Below are 20,340 nucleotides of genomic sequence, written 5' to 3'. Positions count from 1 at the left end.
TGCATAGCAGTGGAAGGGAATACCATGTTTCCTTAAGATGGAACGTGGGAGCAGATACAGCGAGAACAGCAGAGGCCCCAGAATTGAGCCCTGTTCCGTTCATTAACTTATTCTTGTGCTTCTTTATACCAAAACAAAGGAAAGACATTTTTTTGGTTGGATATAGCAAAGTATGGGATTATTTTAATGTTCCGGCCCACTTGACATTGACCGGTCATACATGGTCATTTTTTTTTCGGTTAAAAACGCCTGACTACACATGGTCATTTTGTTGGGGGCTTAAAATGCCTTACTATACATGGTCGTTTTTTTCAGCTAAAAACGCCTTACTATACATGGTCGGTTTTTTTCGGCTAAAAACGCCTTACTATACATGGTCGTTTTTTTCAGCTAAAAACGCCTTACTATACATGGTCGGGTTTTTTTCGGCTAAAAACGCCTTACTATACATGGTCGTTTTTTTCCTTGAAAAACGCCTTACTATACATGGTCGTTTTTTTCCTTGAAAAACGCCTTACTATACATGGTCGTTTTTTTTCGGCTAAAAACGCCTTACTATACATGGTCGTTTTTTTCGGCTAAAAACGCCTTACTATACATGGTCGTTTTTTTCCTTGAAAAACGCCTTACTATACATGGTCGTTTTTTTCCTTGAAAAACGCCTTACTATACATGGTCGTTTTTTTCGGCTAAAAACGCCTTACTATACATGGTCGTTTTTTTCGGCTAAAAACGCCTTACTATACATGGTCGTTTTTTTTCGGCTAAAAACGCCTTACTATACATGGTCGTTTTTTTCCTTGAAAAACGCCTTACTATACATGGTCGTTTTTTTCCTTGAAAAACGCCTTACTATACATGGTCGTTTTTTTCCTTGAAAAACGCCTTACTATTCATGGTCGTTTTTTTCGGCTAAAAACGCCTTACTATACATGGTTGTTTATTTCGGCCCAAAACGCCTTACTATACATGGTCGTTTTTTTCCTTGAAAAACGCCTTACTATACATGGTCGTTTTTTTCGGCTAAAAACGCCTTACTATACATGGTCGTTTTTTTCGGCTAAAAACGCCTTACTATTCATGGTCGTTTTTTTCGTTGAAAAACGCCTTACTATACATGGTCGTTTTTTTCGTTGAAAAACGCCTTACTATACATGGTCGTTTTTTTCGGCTAAAAACGCCTTACTATTCATTGTCGTTTTTTTCGTTGAAAAACGCCTTACTATACATGGTCGTTTTTTTCGTTGAAAAACGCCTTACTATACATGGTCGTTTTTTTCCTTGAAAAACGCCTTACTATACATGGTCGTTTTTTTCCTTGAAAAACGCCTTACTATACATGGTCGTTTTTTTCCTTGAAAAACGCCTTACTATACATGGTCGTTTTTTTCAGCTAAAAACGCCTTACTACACATGGTCATTTTGTTGGGGGCTTAAAATGCCTTACTATACATGGTCGTTTTTTTCAGCTAAAAACGCCTTACTATACATGGTCGGTTTTTTTCGGCTAAAAACGCCTTACTATACATGGTCGTTTTTTTCAGCTAAAAACGCCTTACTATACATGGTCGGGTTTTTTTCGGCTAAAAACGCCTTACTATACATGGTCGTTTATTTCGGCCCAAAACGCCTTACTATACATGGTCGTTTTTTTCCTTGAAAAACGCCTTACTATACATGGTCGTTTTTTTCCTTGAAAAACGCCTTACTATACATGGTCGTTTTTTTCGGCTAAAAACGCCTTACTATACATGGTCGTTTTTTTCGGCTAAAAACGCCTTACTATACATGGTCGTTTTTTTCGGCTAAAAACGCCTTACTATACATGGTCGTTTTTTTCCTTGAAAAACGCCTTACTATACATGGTCGTTTTTTTCGGCTAAAAACGCCTTACTATACATGGTCGTTTTTTTCGGCTAAAAACGCCTTACTATACATGGTCGTTTTTTTTCGGCTAAAAACGCCTTACTATACATGGTCGTTTTTTTCCTTGAAAAACGCCTTACTATACATGGTCGTTTTTTTCCTTGAAAAACGCCTTACTATTCATGGTCGTTTTTTTCGGCTAAAAACGCCTTACTATACATGGTTGTTTATTTCGGCCCAAAACGCCTTACTATACATGGTCGTTTTTTTCCTTGAAAAACGCCTTACTATACATGGTCGTTTTTTTCGGCTAAAAACGCCTTACTATACATGGTCGTTTTTTTCGGCTAAAAACGCCTTACTATTCATGGTCGTTTTTTTCGTTGAAAAACGCCTTACTATACATGGTCGTTTTTTTCGTTGAAAAACGCCTTACTATACATGGTCGTTTTTTTCGGCTAAAAACGCCTTACTATTCATTGTCGTTTTTTTCGTTGAAAAACGCCTTACTATACATGGTCGTTTTTTTCGTTGAAAAACGCCTTACTATACATGGTCGTTTTTTTCCTTGAAAAACGCCTTACTATACATGGTCGTTTTTTTCCTTGAAAAACGCCTTACTATACATGGTCGTTTTTTTCGGCTAAAAACGCCTTACTATACATGGTCGTTTATTTCGGCCCAAAACGCCTTACTATACATGGTCGTTTTTTTCCTTGAAAAACGCCTTAGTATACATGGTCGTTTTTTTCGGCTAAAAACGCCTTACTATTCATGGTCGTTTTTTTCGTTGAAAAACGCCTTACTATACATGGTCGTTTTTTTCGTTGAAAAACGCCTTACTATACATGGTCGTTTTTTTCGTTGAAAAACGCCTTACTATACATGGTCGTTTTTTTTCGTCTAAAAACACCTTACTATAAGTGGTTGTTTTTTTCGTCTAAAAACGCCTTACTATACGTGGTCGTTTTTTCCGTCTAAAAACGCCTTACTATACATGGTTTTTTTCATCCAAAAAACGCCTTACTATACATGGTCGTTTTTTTTCGTCTAAAAACGCCTTACTATTCATGGTCATTTTTTTCGTTGAAAAACGCCTTACTATAAGTGGTTGTTTTTTTCGTCTAAAAACGCCTTACTATGCATGGTCGTTTTTTCTGTCTAAAAACGCCTTACTATTCATGGTCGTTTTTTTTGAAAAACGCCTTACTATTCATGGTCGTTTTTTTTGGGCTCAAAGCGCTTTCCTATACGTGGTCCTTTTTTTCGGCTCAAAACCCCTTACTATACGTGGTCGGGGGTTTTTTTTGAAACCCTAACCCTAGTCGGAAAGCCTCTGTTGAAAGCTAGTCGTTTGTGGTGAGGTGAATAAACACAAAAAGATTAGACATTGACTAGATTTTTTTTAATCCATTTTTTTTTACAACACTTGGAATAAAAATTCACAAATCAACATGATGATGATGATTTTGACGATGACGCGTTATTTCATCTTGCTAAAGTTGTCCATGGCTTCTTGGACTTTGTCCAGCTCCGTCTGACTTTGTCGCAGCTGAAACAAGAGACATAACAAGCTCTCGTTAGTAGCTGACACCCTTGAACGAGGACCCCTCCCCCCACCCTCCCAGAAAGAAAAACGCGTTTTCTGTTGCGCTGTTGTCACCTTTTCGCCATCCTGCTGCTGCACCTTGAGCGGCACCTTGTCCCTGTAGTCGCCGGTGGCCATCTTGTCGTGCAGTTTCTCCATCAGCTTGGCCAACTCGCCTTTCTTCGCCTGCAGCTTGGACAATTCTTTGTCCACGTCGATCAGACCCTGACAACAACAACAACATGAGCACCTCTCGGGTTTCACGCGCACACAACCTCACTGGCACACACTGGCCACGTCGTGTGGCGATGGGGGACGGGTCACCTTGATCATGAGGTTGACGGTGCATCGGTCGGACGCGATGGCCACGGCGCAGCCCGCCGGCACCACCTGCTCGGCGCTCAGGGGGATCACAGCCTGACTGTACGACAGAGTTTGGATCTGGACGTTGGACGTCTGCACCAGGGAGACGGCGGCGGCGTCCGCGCACTGAAGGTAACCTGGCACAGGCGCGCATAGAGTGGACGGAAGAGGCGCTTGTTCAAGGGAGCACAACAAAATGCCGTGAACGATAGATATGCTACAGTCTGCGTGCCGTAGGTGAAAATTCAAAACCAAAACAAATAAATAAACACCTTTTTAAACAATATGCTCTGTTAAAAAAAAAAGCAGCATCTGTGGTAGCAAATGGAGCTGAAGTCATTGGAGATGTCCAAGTCCATTTCCCACGCCAAGATGCACTTCCTGCTCTCTGTTGTCATTTACATATAATTTGATTTGCTACGCTTGACAGAGTGAGTCACTAAAAGCTTTTAGGTGCTTTTTCCAAAAGAGCTCCAACATTCCTTTTAGAGAAATCAACACTCACACGTGCTGGTTGTGCCCATTGGACATCCGTCACGTGCGACCTCACCCCATTTACCGTTTGTTCAAACCCACCACGTTTTTAAAACGCGGACGGCGTGCGAGTGCGCGTCGGCGTCCGCTTACAGTCCGCTCGAGTCTTAGTCAAGTTGTAGTCGGCCCTGAGCGAGCGGATGGTCTTGACCACGTTCATGACAAAGTCCATGTTGCGGTCCACCTCGTCGCTGTTCCAGCAGAACTGCAAAGGAGCAAATCCCTCTTCACCAAATGTGCTCGGTTTTTGGGTTTAGTTTTTTTTTTTTTTTTTCACTCACCTCTTGAGCGTCGGGGTACGGCGTGACACAGATGCTAGGCGGGTCGAGCTGAGGCCGTCGCCGCGGCAACCTCTGGTAGAGCTCCTCCGTGACGAAAGGCATGATGGGCGAGAGCAGGCGCAAGCCCACATCCAAGCATGTGTACAAGGTCTGCCTGCACACGCCGGCCTGCTTCTCGTCTCCCTCCTTGCCGAAGACGGGCTTCACGCTCTCCTGCGCTAGCAAAAAAAAAAAAAGGCGAGGTCAACGTGGTTGTTACGATGACAAACGCTCAACGTGCGTACCAGGTAGACGTCGCAGAGCTCGTACAGCCAAAAGTTATAGATGGCGGTGGTGATGGCGGGGAAGTCGTACGCCTTGAAGCCGGCGTCGCACAGTCCGACGGCGGCGCTCAGCCTGGACAGAATCCAGCGGTCGGCAACACTCTCCTCGCCGCACATCTGCCGCAAACAAACAAGAAGAGCACATTTCGTTTTGTTCTAGGATGCTCTGGATGTGGTGCTTTCCAAAGTGTTGGCACTTGGGCTCCCCCTGGTGGTATGTGAAAGAATCATTGGTTAATTGTCCATTTACATACATTGCGTTATTGTCACCCAGAAGTACATCATGTGACGTCAAACAAACAAACGAATTGGGAGATGCTAAACGTCAGCTGCACTCGCCTGGGCTTTTTCTGAGGGCACAAAATTGTCCCCCAGTGTCTTCATGGCAAACTTGACGGCGTTCCACAGCTTGTTGCAGAAGTGACGGTAGCCCAGGATGCGATTGACGTCCAGGTTGATGTCCCTGCCTGGAACGCACGCATGCAATAGCAATTTGGAACATTTCAAATTTGGATTCACCTTTCGTGTTGACGGTAACGAATGACTTCTGAATGGCATCAAATGGTTACTTAATCCTTTGCGCTTCATGGTCCAATCAATGACAAATGCTAATTTCGCTAGAATGTAAGAAATACGGTGCCCAAAGCACTTCGCAAAGTCTCATATTCACTCATGAGAAAACTATTTATCGGTAGAGTACACTGGCGCATTTTGGCAACCGCTTTTGAAAAGTTTTTTTTTTCTCCTTTTTAGTTTAAAATTGCTTACTTTCACCAGGATCCCTGAGCATAGCAACGTCAAAAGCAAGAACCGGGCGCGGTTTTCTGTGCCAAAAATGCTCGCAGGCTAGCTCTTGTCATGGACGCCACGGATGAAACCTGAACATTGTGAGATGTTTTGCATTTGTCTCCGTAAATGTGGTGCGGCAACAGTCGCGACTTTTTTCAGAGCGCCAAAACGTCTGAAAATGGTTCAACTGATCGGTTTTCGAGGCTGGCTCGAATCCCGGTTTTGAATTAGCACCGTAGCGCTAGCGTTGCATCGAATCAAAGGCCAGATTCAATGTAGTATCGGTCCAAATGTTTGCTTCGCTTGTTCACCTTGGCTGGTGTATGCGCACAGGGCGAATCGGAGGGCGTCTGTGCCGCATTCCGGGATGCCGTTGGGGTAGTCTGACTTCTGGCCCTCCTTGGCTCGCTCCACCTCCACTGGGTCCAAGTTACTGAATGTGAGCTGCGCATGCAGACCCTGGAAGGGGGGGAGCAGAGGAAAGAGGCGCTTAGCAACACAACAATCCAGGTGTGCAACAAGTGCTGCAGTGCCCCCTGGTGGCCGGCTCTCTCAATACCGGGCCCTCAAGGCTAGTCAATTCATGGACTCTGCTTACGGCAGAGAACGGTTCTCGAGGGAGCAATGTGACAAACGCATCAAGGGGAGATCAGGATTCACCTCCAGGGAGATCCCAGTAATGACATCAAGAGGGTCGATGACGTTGCCCAGAGATTTGCTCATCTTCCTTCCGTGGGCGTCCCTCACGACAGCGTGCAGATAAACCTGTGCACAATTACATCACTTCTAGTTATTGCTGTTGTTTGGGTGTCAATTAGGCTCAGAGGTGTCATCCTCAAACGCCCCCCCCCACCCCCTTCCCCCCTTCACTTGGTGACTCATCTCACCTCTTTAAAGGGCAGCTTGCCGGTCAGTTTGAGGCCCATCATGACCATGCGAGCTACCCAGAAGAATAGGATATCGTGACCCGTCTCTAGCAAGGTGCCAGGGTAGAAAACACTCAGGTCCAGAGTCTGTAAAAAGAGGCGGCGTGGGAGGAGGCTTCAATGGGACTAATGATGACAAAATTCACAGGGTTTTGTGCTGGTTTACAAGTCGAGAGAGCATTTTCAGGATGGTAGTACAGACGGTGAGGTTTTGAATCTCTGGCCATGACATGTGGGGTCCCTCAGGAGTCAATCCTTGGACCCATTCTGTTCAGTCTGGAAATGTTTTGGCTATCACAAGTATGCAGCTGACACACAGCCAGATCCATCAATGTCCCCAGCTGTGATCATCAGTTCAACAAATGCTTTGCGTCACTGTCTCTCGAGCAAATTGCCAATGGGATGAACCAAAATTTCGCTTTCCAGAGAGCAAGTCGGAAATCTTGGGGTGCTAATGGCTTAAGTTTGGTGGCTCAAACGACTCCACGCTTGTTCCTGCTGCGGCAAGTTGGTTGTTTGTACCTCATTAGGCCAGCCGAAGATGGAAAAGGGGAAAATGCCAGAGGAGAACCAAGTGTCCAGAACATCCTCGTCTGAAACATGACAACAAGAACCGAATTATTCAAGACGACTTCAGCAACACATTCGTTCATTTTCTACAGCGTTGCGGGTGAGCTATCCCGCCTGACTTTGGCACAATCGCAGGGCGCATACAGATTTTCAAACGCAGAACGTCTCGCGAGGTCATTTGCGAAAGGGAAGCACGAACAGTGAATGAATGAATGCTCCACTTTGGGTGACCTTGTCTGAGTGTAACTTTGTCAGAGGTCACGTTGAAGCGCTTTGCCGCCTTCTCTCTGGCCTCCTCCGCCGTCCTCCCGCTCACCCAGTAATGGCCGTCTACGTCCTTGAAGGGCACAAAGGCGACATCCTCATGAATAACGCAGGCAAAGGAAATGACAATGAGGCATCTTACCTCTCCCGGTTTCACGGAGGGATCGTTGACAGTAATGAAGTAAGCGGGGATGCGGTGACCCCACCACAGCTGCCGGGAGATGCACCAGTCCCTGCGAGGAGCCAAAGAGCACTTACGATACAAAATGGGACTTTTGCCCAGATGGTCACGCTTATGAACGCCGGACTTGCCCTCGTCATCAATTAGACGGACGGGTATTGATCAGTTCTTGCCTTATGTTGTCCATCCAGTTGAACCAGGTCTTGAGGTGGTGGTCCGGGATGATTTTTAGGTGACCCTCTCGGACGGCGTCCGCCGCCTGCTTGCCCATGTCAGCGCAGCTGACGTACCACTGCGGCTTCAACAGGGGCTCCACAATGTCCTTGGAGCGACTACAAGTAAGCAAAACCCACAAATACAGTAAGCGCGCGCGCATATGCACGCACAATTCCAAATAAAAAGCCAAACAAAAACACACACAAACATACAACAAAAATAGGCAAAACAGAAATTAAAAACAGTGACACACACAAAAAAAATACACAAAGTAACAAAGAAACCAAACAAACACTAAAAACAAACAGAAACAAACACAAAACCAAAAAACAATATAAACACTAAAAACAAACACTATGGAAAAAAACAAACGTGCCAGAAAAAAATAAAATTAAAGAGAAACAAAATCAAAAAATAAACCAAAATAAATGTGCGAGAAAAAAATAACATTAAAGAGAAAAAAAAATCAAAACAAACCAAATGTACAAACATGCCAAAAAAAACTAAAGCACACCAAACAATCATACAAAAAATAACTCAAAACAAAGACACACAAACAGAGAAATTACAAAAAAATTAAAATTAAAAAAAACACAGAAATATGAAAAAACCCAAAAATCAAACAGGCACCAAAACAACAGACAGACAAAAACCATACAAAAACCCCGACAAATCAAATAATAAAATCAACACACACAAAACAACATAAGAGGTGCCCCACACACACACACAACAACACCCCCCCAAATATAAAAAAAAAAAAAAAAAGAATATATTTGCAAAAGGCAGCCAAATTCCGCCAGGCTGCGTCCATCACCTGCACACGGGCACCACCATGGGGTTGTCTTTGACCTCCCTGAAGTGACCCCTGTCCTGAAGCGCCTCCAACACCGCTTTCCTGGCCTCAAAGCGCTTCATGCCCTGCGTCGGGGAAAAAGCGCGTGGCAAAATGAGCCCAAAACTTTTTTTGCCAGAGCGGCGTCTGGGTGCAGGCGCGTTGGGACGACGGCGTACCAGGAAGGGAGGCGGCACGTTGATGAGCAGGCCGTTCTCGTCCAGGATGTTGACAAAGGGCAGGCCGTGACGCACGCCCACCTCGTAGTCGTTGTGGTCGTGAGCCGGCGTGATTTTCACGGCGCCTGGAGGGCAAATGTTGAAAATGCGGAACCAAGCCTCCATTGCAAACTTATTTTACGTTTGTGCATTTTCTGCATCATCAATCTGCAATCATGTTGCATTTTTAATATAGAGAAGGGAAAGAAAACCCATTTTTCAAAATTGATTGATATTTTTTTTAAAAGGGGGTGGGGGGGCGTGGAGGGAGGAAGACAGATGAATCTATTATTGTCTGTTGCAGCCTTAGCTTAGCTTTCCCTTACCTGTTCCAAAGCTCATGTCCACAAAGTCGTCAAAAACAACGGGCATCTTGCGCTCGCAAAAGGGATGCGCCACCATCTTGCCCTTCAGGTGTCGGTATCTGGAGTCGTCGGGGTGCACGGCCACCGCCGTGTCGCCCAGCATGGTCTCGATACGAGTGGTGGCCACGATCACCTCCTCGTCTGAAGGCGATTCAACAAAACCGCCAAGCACGGGCGTCACCGTGCGAAACAACACCGTCGACGTCAATGGTTCCGCTCCCGCTACCTGAGCCGTCCACTTTGTAGGCAAAGGACACCAAGACGCCGAACTCCACTTTGTCTTTGTAGCCCGGCACGGGCAGCAGCGTTCGGCCCGTCAGCTCCTTCTTGTCCACCTGCGAAGCGAGCGAGCACTTTCACGCAAACTAACGCGACCGGCATTTGGCACGCACGAAGCGCCGGCCGGCCCAGCGCGACTTTGGATTCAATGTTTCGATGTTCAAGTGCAGAGGGGAGCAAAGATCTAATTGCAGGCAAGATATTTGTTGGAAGGCACTTTTCTAATAGCAAATCATGTATTTGAATTGCATTTATCGCCCCCCCCCCAGGCCCCCACCACAAAAAGATGCAATGCATGCAATAAAATCGATTTTTTAATTAAAAAAAAAAACATCCGATCAAAAACATTGTACAGTGCTACCTCTACTTTTGAAATTAATTGTTTCTGAAAAAATTTGTAAGTAGAGACGCAATTTCCATGTAAATGCCCTAATTCGTTCCAACGCCCCCCACCCCCACCACAAAAAGATGCAATGCATGCAGCAATAAAATAGATTTGTTAATTAAAAAAATAAAAATCAGATCAAAAACATTGTACAGTGGTACCTCTACTTATGAAATTTATTGCTTCTGGAAAAATTTGTAAGTAGAGACGCATTTTCCATGTAAATGCCCTAATTCGTTCCAACCCACAAAAAAATTTTTAGACAAATGTTTCCTAAAGTGTAAATATGCATCAAAATATGGAACAAATACATGTTGCAATTAGATTATTGCACAATAAATGAGAGGTGTGGTAGAAGGTCCTTCTTAGCCAATGGGATGCCAGGATGAGGCCCCTTAATACCCAATGGCAGCGCAGCGCTCAGTATGTTGCGTTCAGGAAACTTAAGTTTTTTTTTTTAACTTTTTACCTTTGGTAGCTTGAAATTTCTTTTGTAACCGGAAGCAATACTTTCCTCAATTTCAAAAATATAATTAGCGTTGTACATTCGAAGCATTTCATCTCGTTCCTCCGAGTTTTGTTCCCCTGTTCGTATCTTCCTTCGGAATGAGTTGGACCCCTCGACGCGACCCCAGCCCCCGGTTTGGCAACTGACCTCGATGTCCGAGATGGCGGAGTTGAGCGAGCAGGACCAGTTGACCAGCCTCTTGCTCCTGTAGATCACCCCCTCGTCGTGCATGCGGATGAAGGCCTCCTGCACCGCGTAGGAAAGTTTCTAGAGGGGGACAAAACGAAAAAACAGGAGGCTGAGGAGGACGTTTCGGCGGCTTTTGGTGTAACGAGTTGAGGGAGGCTCACGGGGTCCATGGTGAAACACGCTCGGTCCCAGTCCAGAGAGGAACCCAGCTTCTTCAGCTGGTGGTAGATGCGATCTCCTTTTCTGCGGACGCAAAGAGTCCAACTCAAGACCCGGTTCGGCGCTTTCTCCACGTCCGGGCGCCACTCACTCGTTCTTCCACTTCCACACTTCCTCGATGAACTTTTCCCTGCCCAGCTCGTGGCGGCTCTTGCCCATGTCCCTCATCAGCTTCTTCTCCACCACCACCTGGGTGGCGATGCCGGCGTGGTCGCAGCCCGGATTCCACAGGGTGGTCTCGCCGCGCATCCTGTGCCTGCGGGCGGACGAGAAGCCCATCAAGGCTCGACGTTTCCACCGGCACGGGCTGCCGCCTTCGGAGCGTCGCCAACCATCTGGTCAGGGAATCCTGAATGGCGTTGGTGAGGGCGTGTCCCAGGTGGAGCGATCCGGTCACGTTGGGCGGAGGGATGCACATCATGAAGATGCCTTGCGGGTTGGGATCGCCAATACTTTGCCTCTGGGGACCAGAGTCAGTTCCGCGTTTTTTTTTTTTTTTTTAGATTGCATTTCATCATTTTGCAGTCGAGGAAAAATGATCTCAAAACATCAATTCAGAGAAAGAAGCACCCGAGGGGTTACGACTTGAGGTCATGCGACGGCGCTTACCCCGTATTCGGGCTTGAAAAATCCCCGCTTCTCCCACCAGGGATACCAAGCGGCCTCCACATATTGAGGACTGTACGAGTCGGGGAGCGGACTGACGACATCTACGAGGCGCAGGCAACACGTCGGAAATATTCACTTGGGGCTAAAAACGCAGTTCACGTTCCTCATCCTCCTTACCGGGCGGGGCTAAAATGGAACAATGTACGCTACAGCGGCACCTTGACCGAAGAATTTAATTCGATCTGTGGCCTCGCGTCAAATGAATGGCAGCCCCACCAAAAAATAACTAAGATTTTTGTCATGCGTTTGCAAGAAAGAAAATTTGCTGTCTTTATATTTTGAAATGAAATTAAACCAATAGCTTGTTAAGAGAAACACAAAAATCACCTTTTTTCTCCCCAGCGGGAGTAGGAATATTGTAGGAGATGACCCCCAACTCCTTCTTCTCAGGTTTGGCCTTTTTCTTTAAAAAAAAAAAAAAAAAGAACATGAGTAGACTAAATCATACCTTTTAAATCACATCTTTGATTATTCTTACGTTACTGCGGTCATTAACTCATTCAGTACTAGCCAATTATGGACCAAGTCTGAAAAGACGTTTAAAAACGTCTTTGGGAGTGAATGAGTTAAATGAATGGTAGAAAGATTCATTGGATGCAGTAAAAAATAAAAATTGTAGGAAAAAACTTTTTCCACGTAACAATTTTATTTTTTTTATAGTCTTCACACATTCAATGCTAATTTTCAGACTCTTCTTTGCCTAAAAAATAGAGATTTAAATACCTGCATTGAATGCCTGGATTCTTTTCCAAAAAAAGAAAAAAAAACTCATACCCATTGTACAGTACACAGTTAAAAAAAAAATCTGGAAATGAAAAAAAACCCTCAAATGTGGCCCTTGAGCACCAACGTGTGGCCTCCCCCCGCCCCGAGCTCCAGTCTGGAACTTGAGCGACGGTTTTACCTCTGTGGCAGGCTGTGTCTTCTTCTTGGCCTCCATCTCCTTCTTCTGTTGGAACTTCTCCAGCTTTTCTCTCTTCTTTGCCTCTTTCTTCAGCTGCGCTTCCGTCTTGGGCGGCCCTGAAATGGTCCCCACGTCTAGATTTCGTCTCAAAACAACGATGAGCAACGTACAAAAGTCATTTGCCGACCGTTCAGCGTCGCTTGGGCCATGTCACCGGCGGCGGCGGCGGCGGAAGGATTCGAACAAGCTTTGGCCTCTGCGTTTGTCTTCACCGGCGCCATCTTCTCACACAGCGTGACTTTTCCCAGCACTTTGATGAAGTGCGGCTGGTTGATGCAGGTGGTGAACCATCTGGTCACGTTGGTCAACGCGTCCCTGTCGGATGGCTCCAGAGCCTACGTGACAAGAGACAAGAGGACGAGTGAGGATTCGGCCCAACGCAGAGAGACGCGAGAACACGCACGTATTTGAAGGGCAGAAGAAGAGCCGAGGCCACGGCCATGTCGGCGAGGGTGACGCTCTCCCCCACGAGGTAGGTTCTTGGCTCCAGCATCTTATCCAGAAGCTTCAGGATGCGCAACAGCTCAACACGGGAAGTCTGCTGGAGCTGAAGCGTAACACGAAATGTCAATAAATCACTTGATCATGACAATTTACAAAGTTCCTGCTGTTACTGATGCACTTTCCAGCCTTTAGGGCAGGCATGTCCAAAGTCCGGCCCGGGGGCCAAATCCGGCCCGTGGTCGAATTTCATCCGGCCCTCGGCCCCCGTCATAAAATCAGTGTCGTCTGGCCCGCAGGTTGGGCGCAATGGAACACGTGTTGCATTGACTGAGGTCTCGTAGACTGGTGAGTGATGTTTCATAGAGTACTGCTTCCCTCTAGTGGCTAAATGAGTAATAGCATTCACTAAATGAGTAATAGCATTTAGACACTAGAGGGCATCACTCACGAGTTAACAAGACATCACTCCGTGTTTATATTGACTGATATGTCATATTTCAAATGATCCTTGCAGTTGTGGATATGTGTATTGCTTGTTCATTTCCCTGTTGTTCGCGTCAAAGGTTTTGTGACTATTGAAAAGTCACGGTGATACATTTTATGTTTCAAATCAATCCATTTGCACTCAGGAGACTTCTGTTTAAGAAAAAGTCAAGTGAATAAGCAGTTGCATGTGATATACCTGTTTCAAATGAACCAAAAGAAATTCTTAAGATTGTTGAAATTAAAATAAAAATGGAAATGTGAAACAGACTGGCTTACTAAAATTTGCTGAACAATATTGTTGTTCAATGTAAAGAATGTCAGCCAAGGTCGGCCCCCCGACATTTTACCACATAAAATCTGGCCCCCTTGGCAAAAAGTTTGGACACCCCTGCTTTAGGGGGTTTCATACTGTGACTTAAAAAATGATTGATGAAAAACTCCCCCTCACCTTTTTGTCCAGCGTCACCCCCATGAGGGGAAAAACAACGGCGCACGAGGGCGGAATGAGCTCATTGTCGGCGAAGCTGAGCCACTGCCGCACCTCACTCTGCTGCTTCACACCCGCGCCGGCCCTCTTCCCTTGCACGGCCAGGTACCAGGCCACGGCGTTGGCCCCGCTCAGCACGGCGCCGCCGTCCCCCGCGCCCAGCACCAAGGCGGGAGTGGAGCGGGCGCAGAGATTGGCGGGGGGCTTGTCAGTGACGGTCTTGACGCCAGAGGACGGCCACGCCTCGGCGGCGAGGAGGGCCAGCAGGCTCCGGAAGTCATCGGGGTGGGGGGACACGTAAAGAGTGGCCATCCCTGATAGAGACACACAAAAATCAAAACTGGAAACAAGGAATTATTCGCATCTAACATGAACGCCGAGTAGACAAAATGTGATGCATGCCATGTTTTTAGGGCAACAAAGGCCAGTCAAAACAAGGCTTTGAGGTTGACAAGCTGTAGGTAGCCCTTTATTGCTAAAGTTGGGTTCTTTATTGTCAAATATGCTTTATGTATGACATGACTAAGAAGTAAGCATGCTCGCCAATTCCAGGGCACATACACAGAAATGAGATTTCACACTCACATTTACATAATGGAAAAAACAGTGTTCAATGAACCGATCAGATATGGTTGGCAAATATGTGATGCAGCCGCAGTATTTGGTACATAGTCTGCATGTCGAAGGAGATTCGAAATCAGATTTTGTAGACTGTGGGGCAGACATGCCAACCACCTATCATCATTTCATATTTTATAGAGCCATTGCAGTAGTGTATGAAGTTGAGTATACATTCCAAACAGATGAGCGGCGAGAAAGTCAGCCGCTTAAGTTTGATTGTCGCCATCTGTCAAAATCTGACTCTAGTCAATGCTAAGTTAGCTCTCGCTTTCAAACACAGTCAAACACGAATTTTAGCCACAATCGCGTGCTTAGTACGAGAGAAAAGACGTTGTCTGAAAGTGGTAGCGTGGTGAGGCTAATGTCACGCGTGCGATGCTCCTACCTTTGAAGGAAACAATGAAAGACGCTAGCCGGTCAAAATGCTGCTCGCCGCATGAGATCTCTCACGCCACACTGAGCGGTCTGATGCAATGAGACGCCACTTCCGTGTTGCGTCACTTCCGCTCCGGCACGGAAGTCTCCAAGTAAACTTTTTCCAACTATTTTTTTTAAGAAGGAAAACACACATCGTTTTATTAAAATAGTCGTTAAAATTGTAATTTATTCTTCAGTGTTTTGTTTTTAGAAAATGTGATTATTATTATCGATGTTAATTTTATCTCTTACTTTGATAACTCATTTACATACACGGCATCTACACTACCGATTTGAACAAACCGTTAGTGCTATTGAATAAAGGGTGGCTTGGTGTTGACTGGTTAGCACGTCCACCTCACAGTACAGAGGTGCAGGGTTCGATTCTGGGTCCGGCCTTCCTGTGTGGAGTTGGCATGTTCTCACTTGCGTGGGTTTTCTGCGTTTTCCTTCCATATTCCAAAGATTTACATGGCAGATTAATGCAACACTCCAACATGGGTTTGGAGATGCATATCCTTAATCACATGAGATGACATAAGATTATTTGAGCAAAGATATGTTGACCAAACTGGTTGCCCTTCAACTACGTAATAATTACCTAAGAAATAGCACTCAGTTTGGAGAGGGGTGGTGATTTCTCTTTTATTTAAACGTACAAGCATGTATTGTATTGTATTGTATCTTTATTACAATGATTTTAAAACAAAGGCGCATTCAGGGTCATCAAACAGGTCTTGCCTTTACCACACATCAGAGGTCATTTGCAAACAAAAAAAAAACATTTTAAATGGTCAACAGTGATTTAAAGGAGACATATTTGACTTTTTTCCCCCAATCTACAATTTAAAACAGTTCCTGAATGTCTTAACGTATCTGTGGCGTGTCACTTAACGCCATATTTGTTGTGTTGCGGAAATCAGCTGCTTATGAGGGGTTGGCCTTGTCTGATGTGAGTGGGCAAAGGTGGGTTTGTTACCTTGACCACTCACGGGGCGGGCACCGAGCCATGCAACAAGAGCAGCACCCCACTAGACACAAATTACCCCAACCACTGGCACCAATTTCACAGAGATTAAATGTGGGTCACTTCGTAGAAACTAATGCTAATTTGAGCATCCAATAAAACTCGATGCAGCTTTGCTTACCTTTTGGCTTTGACGTAATACTGTAAGGGTGTCACGCTAGTTGGGGAACTTCAACGTGATTTGCAATGACTGTGAGTTTTAATCTCTTCAAATAGGTTTTCAGAGTTGTCCAAGCTGTTGCCTGAAAGTGGCATTGGATCTTCACCCAGCCTTGCTTCAAAGTCTTGGGCCGAGAAGCAGTCTAGGTGCTTATCATGTAAATTCTCGACATTATTCTGACAAAGTTTGTGGACGTGCAGAATATCTTGCTTGCAGACACATTTTACAAGTTGCCAGATAAAAGAAATTAAATTTCTAGACTTGATGGGTGGGCCAGGAAATCGAGAGCCAACTTATTTTTCCATAAAACTGTTAAAAACTCCATTTTTGTCAAGATATCCCCTTTAAATAGATTAGAAGAATCGTTTCCAGTACAAGAAAAACAACCCCACTCCAAAATATTCCTACTTAGTCTCTGACAAATCAGTGTGGACCGGTGTGGTTTCCCTCTCCCGTCCAAAACCTTCCGTGAAGGCCCCAAACAGCACATCCACCACCCCGATAACAATGCTCCCCCCCACGACGACTGTATTGAACACGCCGGCGACGCTTCTCCACGCCAGCCGGCCCGTCCCCCCGCCAACAGCTAGCGCCTGATCCCCCATCTCCACGGCCACCGTCCCGGCGTAGTCCCCGCTCTGTCTCAGAAGACGCCCCCCGAAGAACTTGCTTACCCGCCAGGTCTTGCCCAGGGCGTTTCCGCATATCCCTACCGTGTCGCCGGCCAGGGTCCCCACGCCGGTGACCCCCGTGTAGCAGCTGTTCAGCAGTGCGGCAAGCATGGAGTAGGCGCAGTCGTAGAGATTGTAGATGCAGTCCATCAGGAAGTCCAGCAGCGTCTCAGCCATCCAACGTAGCCACGACAGCAGGTCCGACGTCAAGAGGTAGAAGAGGTAGAAGAAGTCTCCTGGGAGGGCAGTGAGGACGTCAAGGTCCTTCCGGAGAACGTATGTCACCTGCATCAAAAGACACAATGGGAAAGTCATGACCTCAAATGAAACTTTTTTTTTTAAATCAATCTTTAGACTTAAAAACATATCGATTACATTTCGGCCAGCTTTGGGAATGTTTAAACAGAGCTGAAAAAGTACAACCAATTTGAAATCAAATGAATTTAAGGTTATATCAGATCGAGTTCGGGAACATGATGCATGCTGAATTCAATCACGCTTATTTGTGCAAAACAAGATCAAGTTGCCTCAAATGGGATTCACAAAATGTGTGGATGGTAAATTGAATTTTCGGTTTTTGGTCATGTCGATAGGTTTCGGAAAGCATGGCAAATGTTACACCGAGGGGAAATTTGTGAAATAAAATACAATAAACCAGTTCTCTCAGGTGGCGCTCAGCAAAAGGACAATGAATTCAATTAGGATGTGGACGAATGAAAGAATAAAAATAAATAAAACTAGAAAAAGTCAGTGGAAATGTTTTAAAACAATTGCCATCTACAGTATAAGAGAGCATTTGGGACAATTGTAAAAAATACAATAATTAAAAATATTAATTTAGATGCGATCTCATCAAATCAAAAATAATTCTGGTTATCCCTGATGTGATTTGTAAAAATTGCTAATATTAAATAATAATAATAATAATAATAATATAAATACTATGAATAATTAATAAGAAATAGCAAAACCTGAAACTGATATTTTACCTGTCCGGGGAATTGTGTGATTCTGGAGAAGATGGGCCTGAGTGGAGCTTTGAGGATAGACAACGTGGTGGAGAAGATGCTGACCACAATGTTGCTGGAATTGCCATCTGCCTTGTCCTGTTCAGCGACGCGTTCAACATCACGCGTCTCAACAGCCTCCTGAATGCCACCAGAGCTCTCCGTCTCCACTGCGGATTTCTCCGTCACATCCGAGTCTCTTCCACCCGAGTCTCTTGCATCCGAGTGAGTCGCATCTTGAGTGGAGTCCAAATCTTCAGTCTTGTCCGGTGCGCGGTCTTGGGCTTGAAGATCCAACGTGACCCCGGCTGACCCACCCTCTGCCTCCCCGCAGCCTCCGGAGAACAGCTCCTGCACTCCCAGCGTCTCCTGCAGCTCCTCGACGCTCAATCGCTTCACGTTGTCCTCCTCATGGAGCGACTGGCTAATTAAGGCCATCGCGAAGCTGCCCTGGCCGCCCGGGACGGAGCAGCATGCCGCCGACCACAGCGGCTCCGCCGCACAGCCCTCGACCCCGGTTAGGACGTAGAGCTCCCCGCTAAGAGCGCTGCACTGCGAGGCGACGTCAGAGCGGACCACTGTGGAGACAATCCAATCCCAGCGTTGGATGGGGTCGTCTATCGAGGGTGGTGTGCGGTCGCTTCCTCGGAGAAGCGCTGGAATGAAACTTTGGACTCCGTCTTCGTTTATTGCCTGTGCGACACAAGCAGAAAGTCCATTCCAATTTTCACCACCATTCAATTAGTGTATTTGTATTTGACCCTTGTGAGGATGAAGCTGATCGGAAAATGGAGGGATGGACACACACACACATTTTGTTCATATTTTAGTTTTTTTTACCTATTCCCCATCGTCATGTAAATTGAAAGTTTATTGCTGTTTTAAGATTTCAAAATATTTCTCTTATTTGGGGGGGGGGGGCAGGGGGTACTACCCAGAGTGTGGTTTACATGGGCCGCCATTTGCAAATCCCTGATCTAATTTATCTTAAAAAGAAAACAAACAAGAAAATTATGAGTAGCCGGGCAAGATACAGCATTTTTGCTGTATCTTGCATTTTTGCTCGTCAAAGAAGAAGAATCTGTGCTTGGTAGTTGCGCCTTCTTGGCAGGACGCCTGTACCAGCACAGATTTTGATTTGGAGGAATGTCGACGCCATTGGACTGTCGGTGCTGTGCAGCCCATGGCTGCTTGTGTGTTTTGCACCTGTAATGGGCAGCATTTTTCACAGCCCCGTTTTGTTCAGTGGAGATGTCGGCGCTGTTGGACAGTCTGCGTTAGTGCGGCTAGATGGATGACTGCTTGAGTTGAAGATGAGGAGAGAGGAGCGTTGGCGCGGAGCGCAGATGCGTATTTGGCATTGAGTCGCCGCTTGGAATTGAAGCGGATTTACATGGGACAGGAGAATCTCTTTTTTTTTTCGTCAATGGATGCTTCAGCTTCTTGTTGACTTTGAAACTTAGCTTGTAGCCGACGTGTGCACATTTTGAGCTCTGATTCACTGGAGAAAGGACACTTTGATTCTCTCCTCTTTCATCTCAAACTGCTTTAAGCAACAAAGCGTATGAGGGCAAAAGTGGATAGGACTGCACGACTGTCCCGTGTTTTATATTATGTGTTGTGCTTATTATTTTACTTCATGTTAACTGTTTTATTCAGCGTTTTGTTACAGCTGCTGCTGTTGTGAAAGCGCTATATAAATCAGCATGTATCGTATTGTTGTATTGCACGACAGCATTTCCAAAGCACACATGAGCATATTTGAAACGTCGCAAGTCGCACCAATGTGACAGATGTGCCCTTACCTCCTCTCCCACTTGTCCCTGGGTCCAATCGGGGCCGAGACGCAAGGCCAAGGCGACGGCCGTGTCACAGTCGGGTCCGTGCAGGGTGGCGAAGTCGTGGCCGCCGGGCGTCTTGTGACACCGAGGGCTCAGCGCAGAGCCCTCGCGCCAAGCAAGTGTCTGCCCGTAAAAGCAAAGGCCGCATGGGATGTCCAGTTCGGCGTTGTCGTCAGCTGGCGGTGACAGGCTGCAGCCTTGCACCGGGCCCAGCAGGGCCAGCACCCACACAGCGACAGTCAGCATGTTGCTGTGTAGGAGGGTGATGAGCTCAGCAAATTTCTCTCACAAAGCCATACAATGTGTGAGAGAGTTACAAAGAAATACGAGTGTCTTGCTGTGTCCCTCACTGGCTGCTTGCTCCTAAAATCATGTTACAAGTCAGCAAATGATCAACTAACTAATGCAGGCTCTATCTTGCTTGCATTTCCCCCCCACCACCACACACCCCACTATCAGCTCCACCCACGGCCCCTCCCCTTGCCTCCATGGCGACGGCTTTGACTCTGGGAGACGAGCCCTGCTCACACCCTCCGCAACCTGTCGCTTACCTGTAAATCAGCATTCCCAAACACACGCCGGCAGTCATCAAGCGACATCCAACGCGTACAAGCCTTGTTTGACTGGCTGTACGACTGCCCCCCCCC

At 46.1% G+C, this 20,340-nt stretch overlaps 2 protein-coding genes across 2 annotated transcripts; both read right to left on the bottom strand.

Moving 5' to 3' along the window:
* Positions 1–3,249: 3,249 nt before the first annotated feature.
* Positions 3,250–15,075, bottom strand: vars1 (valyl-tRNA synthetase 1). Its single transcript, XM_052065396.1, has 29 exons — positions 14,956–15,075; positions 13,911–14,263; positions 12,936–13,079; positions 12,660–12,867; positions 12,473–12,588; positions 11,896–11,971; positions 11,509–11,609; positions 11,232–11,359; positions 10,991–11,155; positions 10,842–10,923; positions 10,639–10,758; positions 9,546–9,654; positions 9,281–9,460; positions 8,916–9,040; positions 8,719–8,822; positions 7,859–8,017; positions 7,647–7,737; positions 7,472–7,577; positions 7,193–7,263; positions 6,632–6,757; positions 6,405–6,509; positions 6,056–6,203; positions 5,295–5,422; positions 4,917–5,072; positions 4,633–4,845; positions 4,445–4,556; positions 3,779–3,954; positions 3,530–3,679; positions 3,250–3,418 (listed from the first exon to the last, which is right to left on the bottom strand). The coding sequence occupies exons 2-29, from the start codon at positions 14,259–14,261 to the stop codon at positions 3,350–3,352; spliced, it is 3,819 nt and encodes a 1,272-aa protein (XP_051921356.1). The 5' UTR covers positions 14,262–14,263; positions 14,956–15,075; the 3' UTR covers positions 3,250–3,349.
* A 556-nt stretch (positions 15,076–15,631) lies between these two features.
* LOC127600523 (uncharacterized) lies at positions 15,632–20,143 on the bottom strand. The gene is made up of 3 exons (XM_052065162.1): positions 19,658–20,143; positions 17,835–18,545; positions 15,632–17,130 (listed from the first exon to the last, which is right to left on the bottom strand). Exons 1-3 carry the CDS (start codon positions 19,937–19,939, stop codon positions 16,579–16,581), a joined length of 1,545 nt encoding a protein of 514 aa, XP_051921122.1. The 5' UTR covers positions 19,940–20,143; the 3' UTR covers positions 15,632–16,578.
* Positions 20,144–20,340: the final 197 nt, after the last annotated feature.

This window comes from Hippocampus zosterae, chromosome 5 (assembly GCF_025434085.1).
Source record: "Hippocampus zosterae strain Florida chromosome 5, ASM2543408v3, whole genome shotgun sequence".
Lineage (NCBI taxonomy): Eukaryota > Metazoa > Chordata > Actinopteri > Syngnathiformes > Syngnathidae > Hippocampus > Hippocampus zosterae.
Note: the sequence above shows the minus strand (reverse complement) of the source record. Positions and strands in the feature narration are given on the sequence as shown.

Coding starts and splice junctions, on each gene's coding strand:
- vars1 (XM_052065396.1), bottom strand. CDS start 14,261: ATGGCCACTCTTTACGTGTCCCCCCACCCCGATGACTTCCGGAGCCTG. Junction 7,578..7,646: donor CCTCCGTGAAACCGGGAGAG/GTAAGATGCCTC, acceptor GTGCCCTTCAAG/GACGTAGACGGCCATTACTG. Junction 4,846..4,916: donor AGCTCTGCGACGTCTACCTG/GTACGCACGTTG, acceptor TTGCTAGCGCAG/GAGAGCGTGAAGCCCGTCTT.
- LOC127600523 (XM_052065162.1), bottom strand. CDS start 19,939: ATGCTGACTGTCGCTGTGTGGGTGCTGGCCCTGCTGGGCCCGGTGCAA. Junction 18,546..19,657: donor AGGGACAAGTGGGAGAGGAG/GTAAGGGCACAT, acceptor TGTGTCGCACAG/GCAATAAACGAAGACGGAGT. Junction 17,131..17,834: donor TCACACAATTCCCCGGACAG/GTAAAATATCAG, acceptor CTTTTGATGCAG/GTGACATACGTTCTCCGGAA.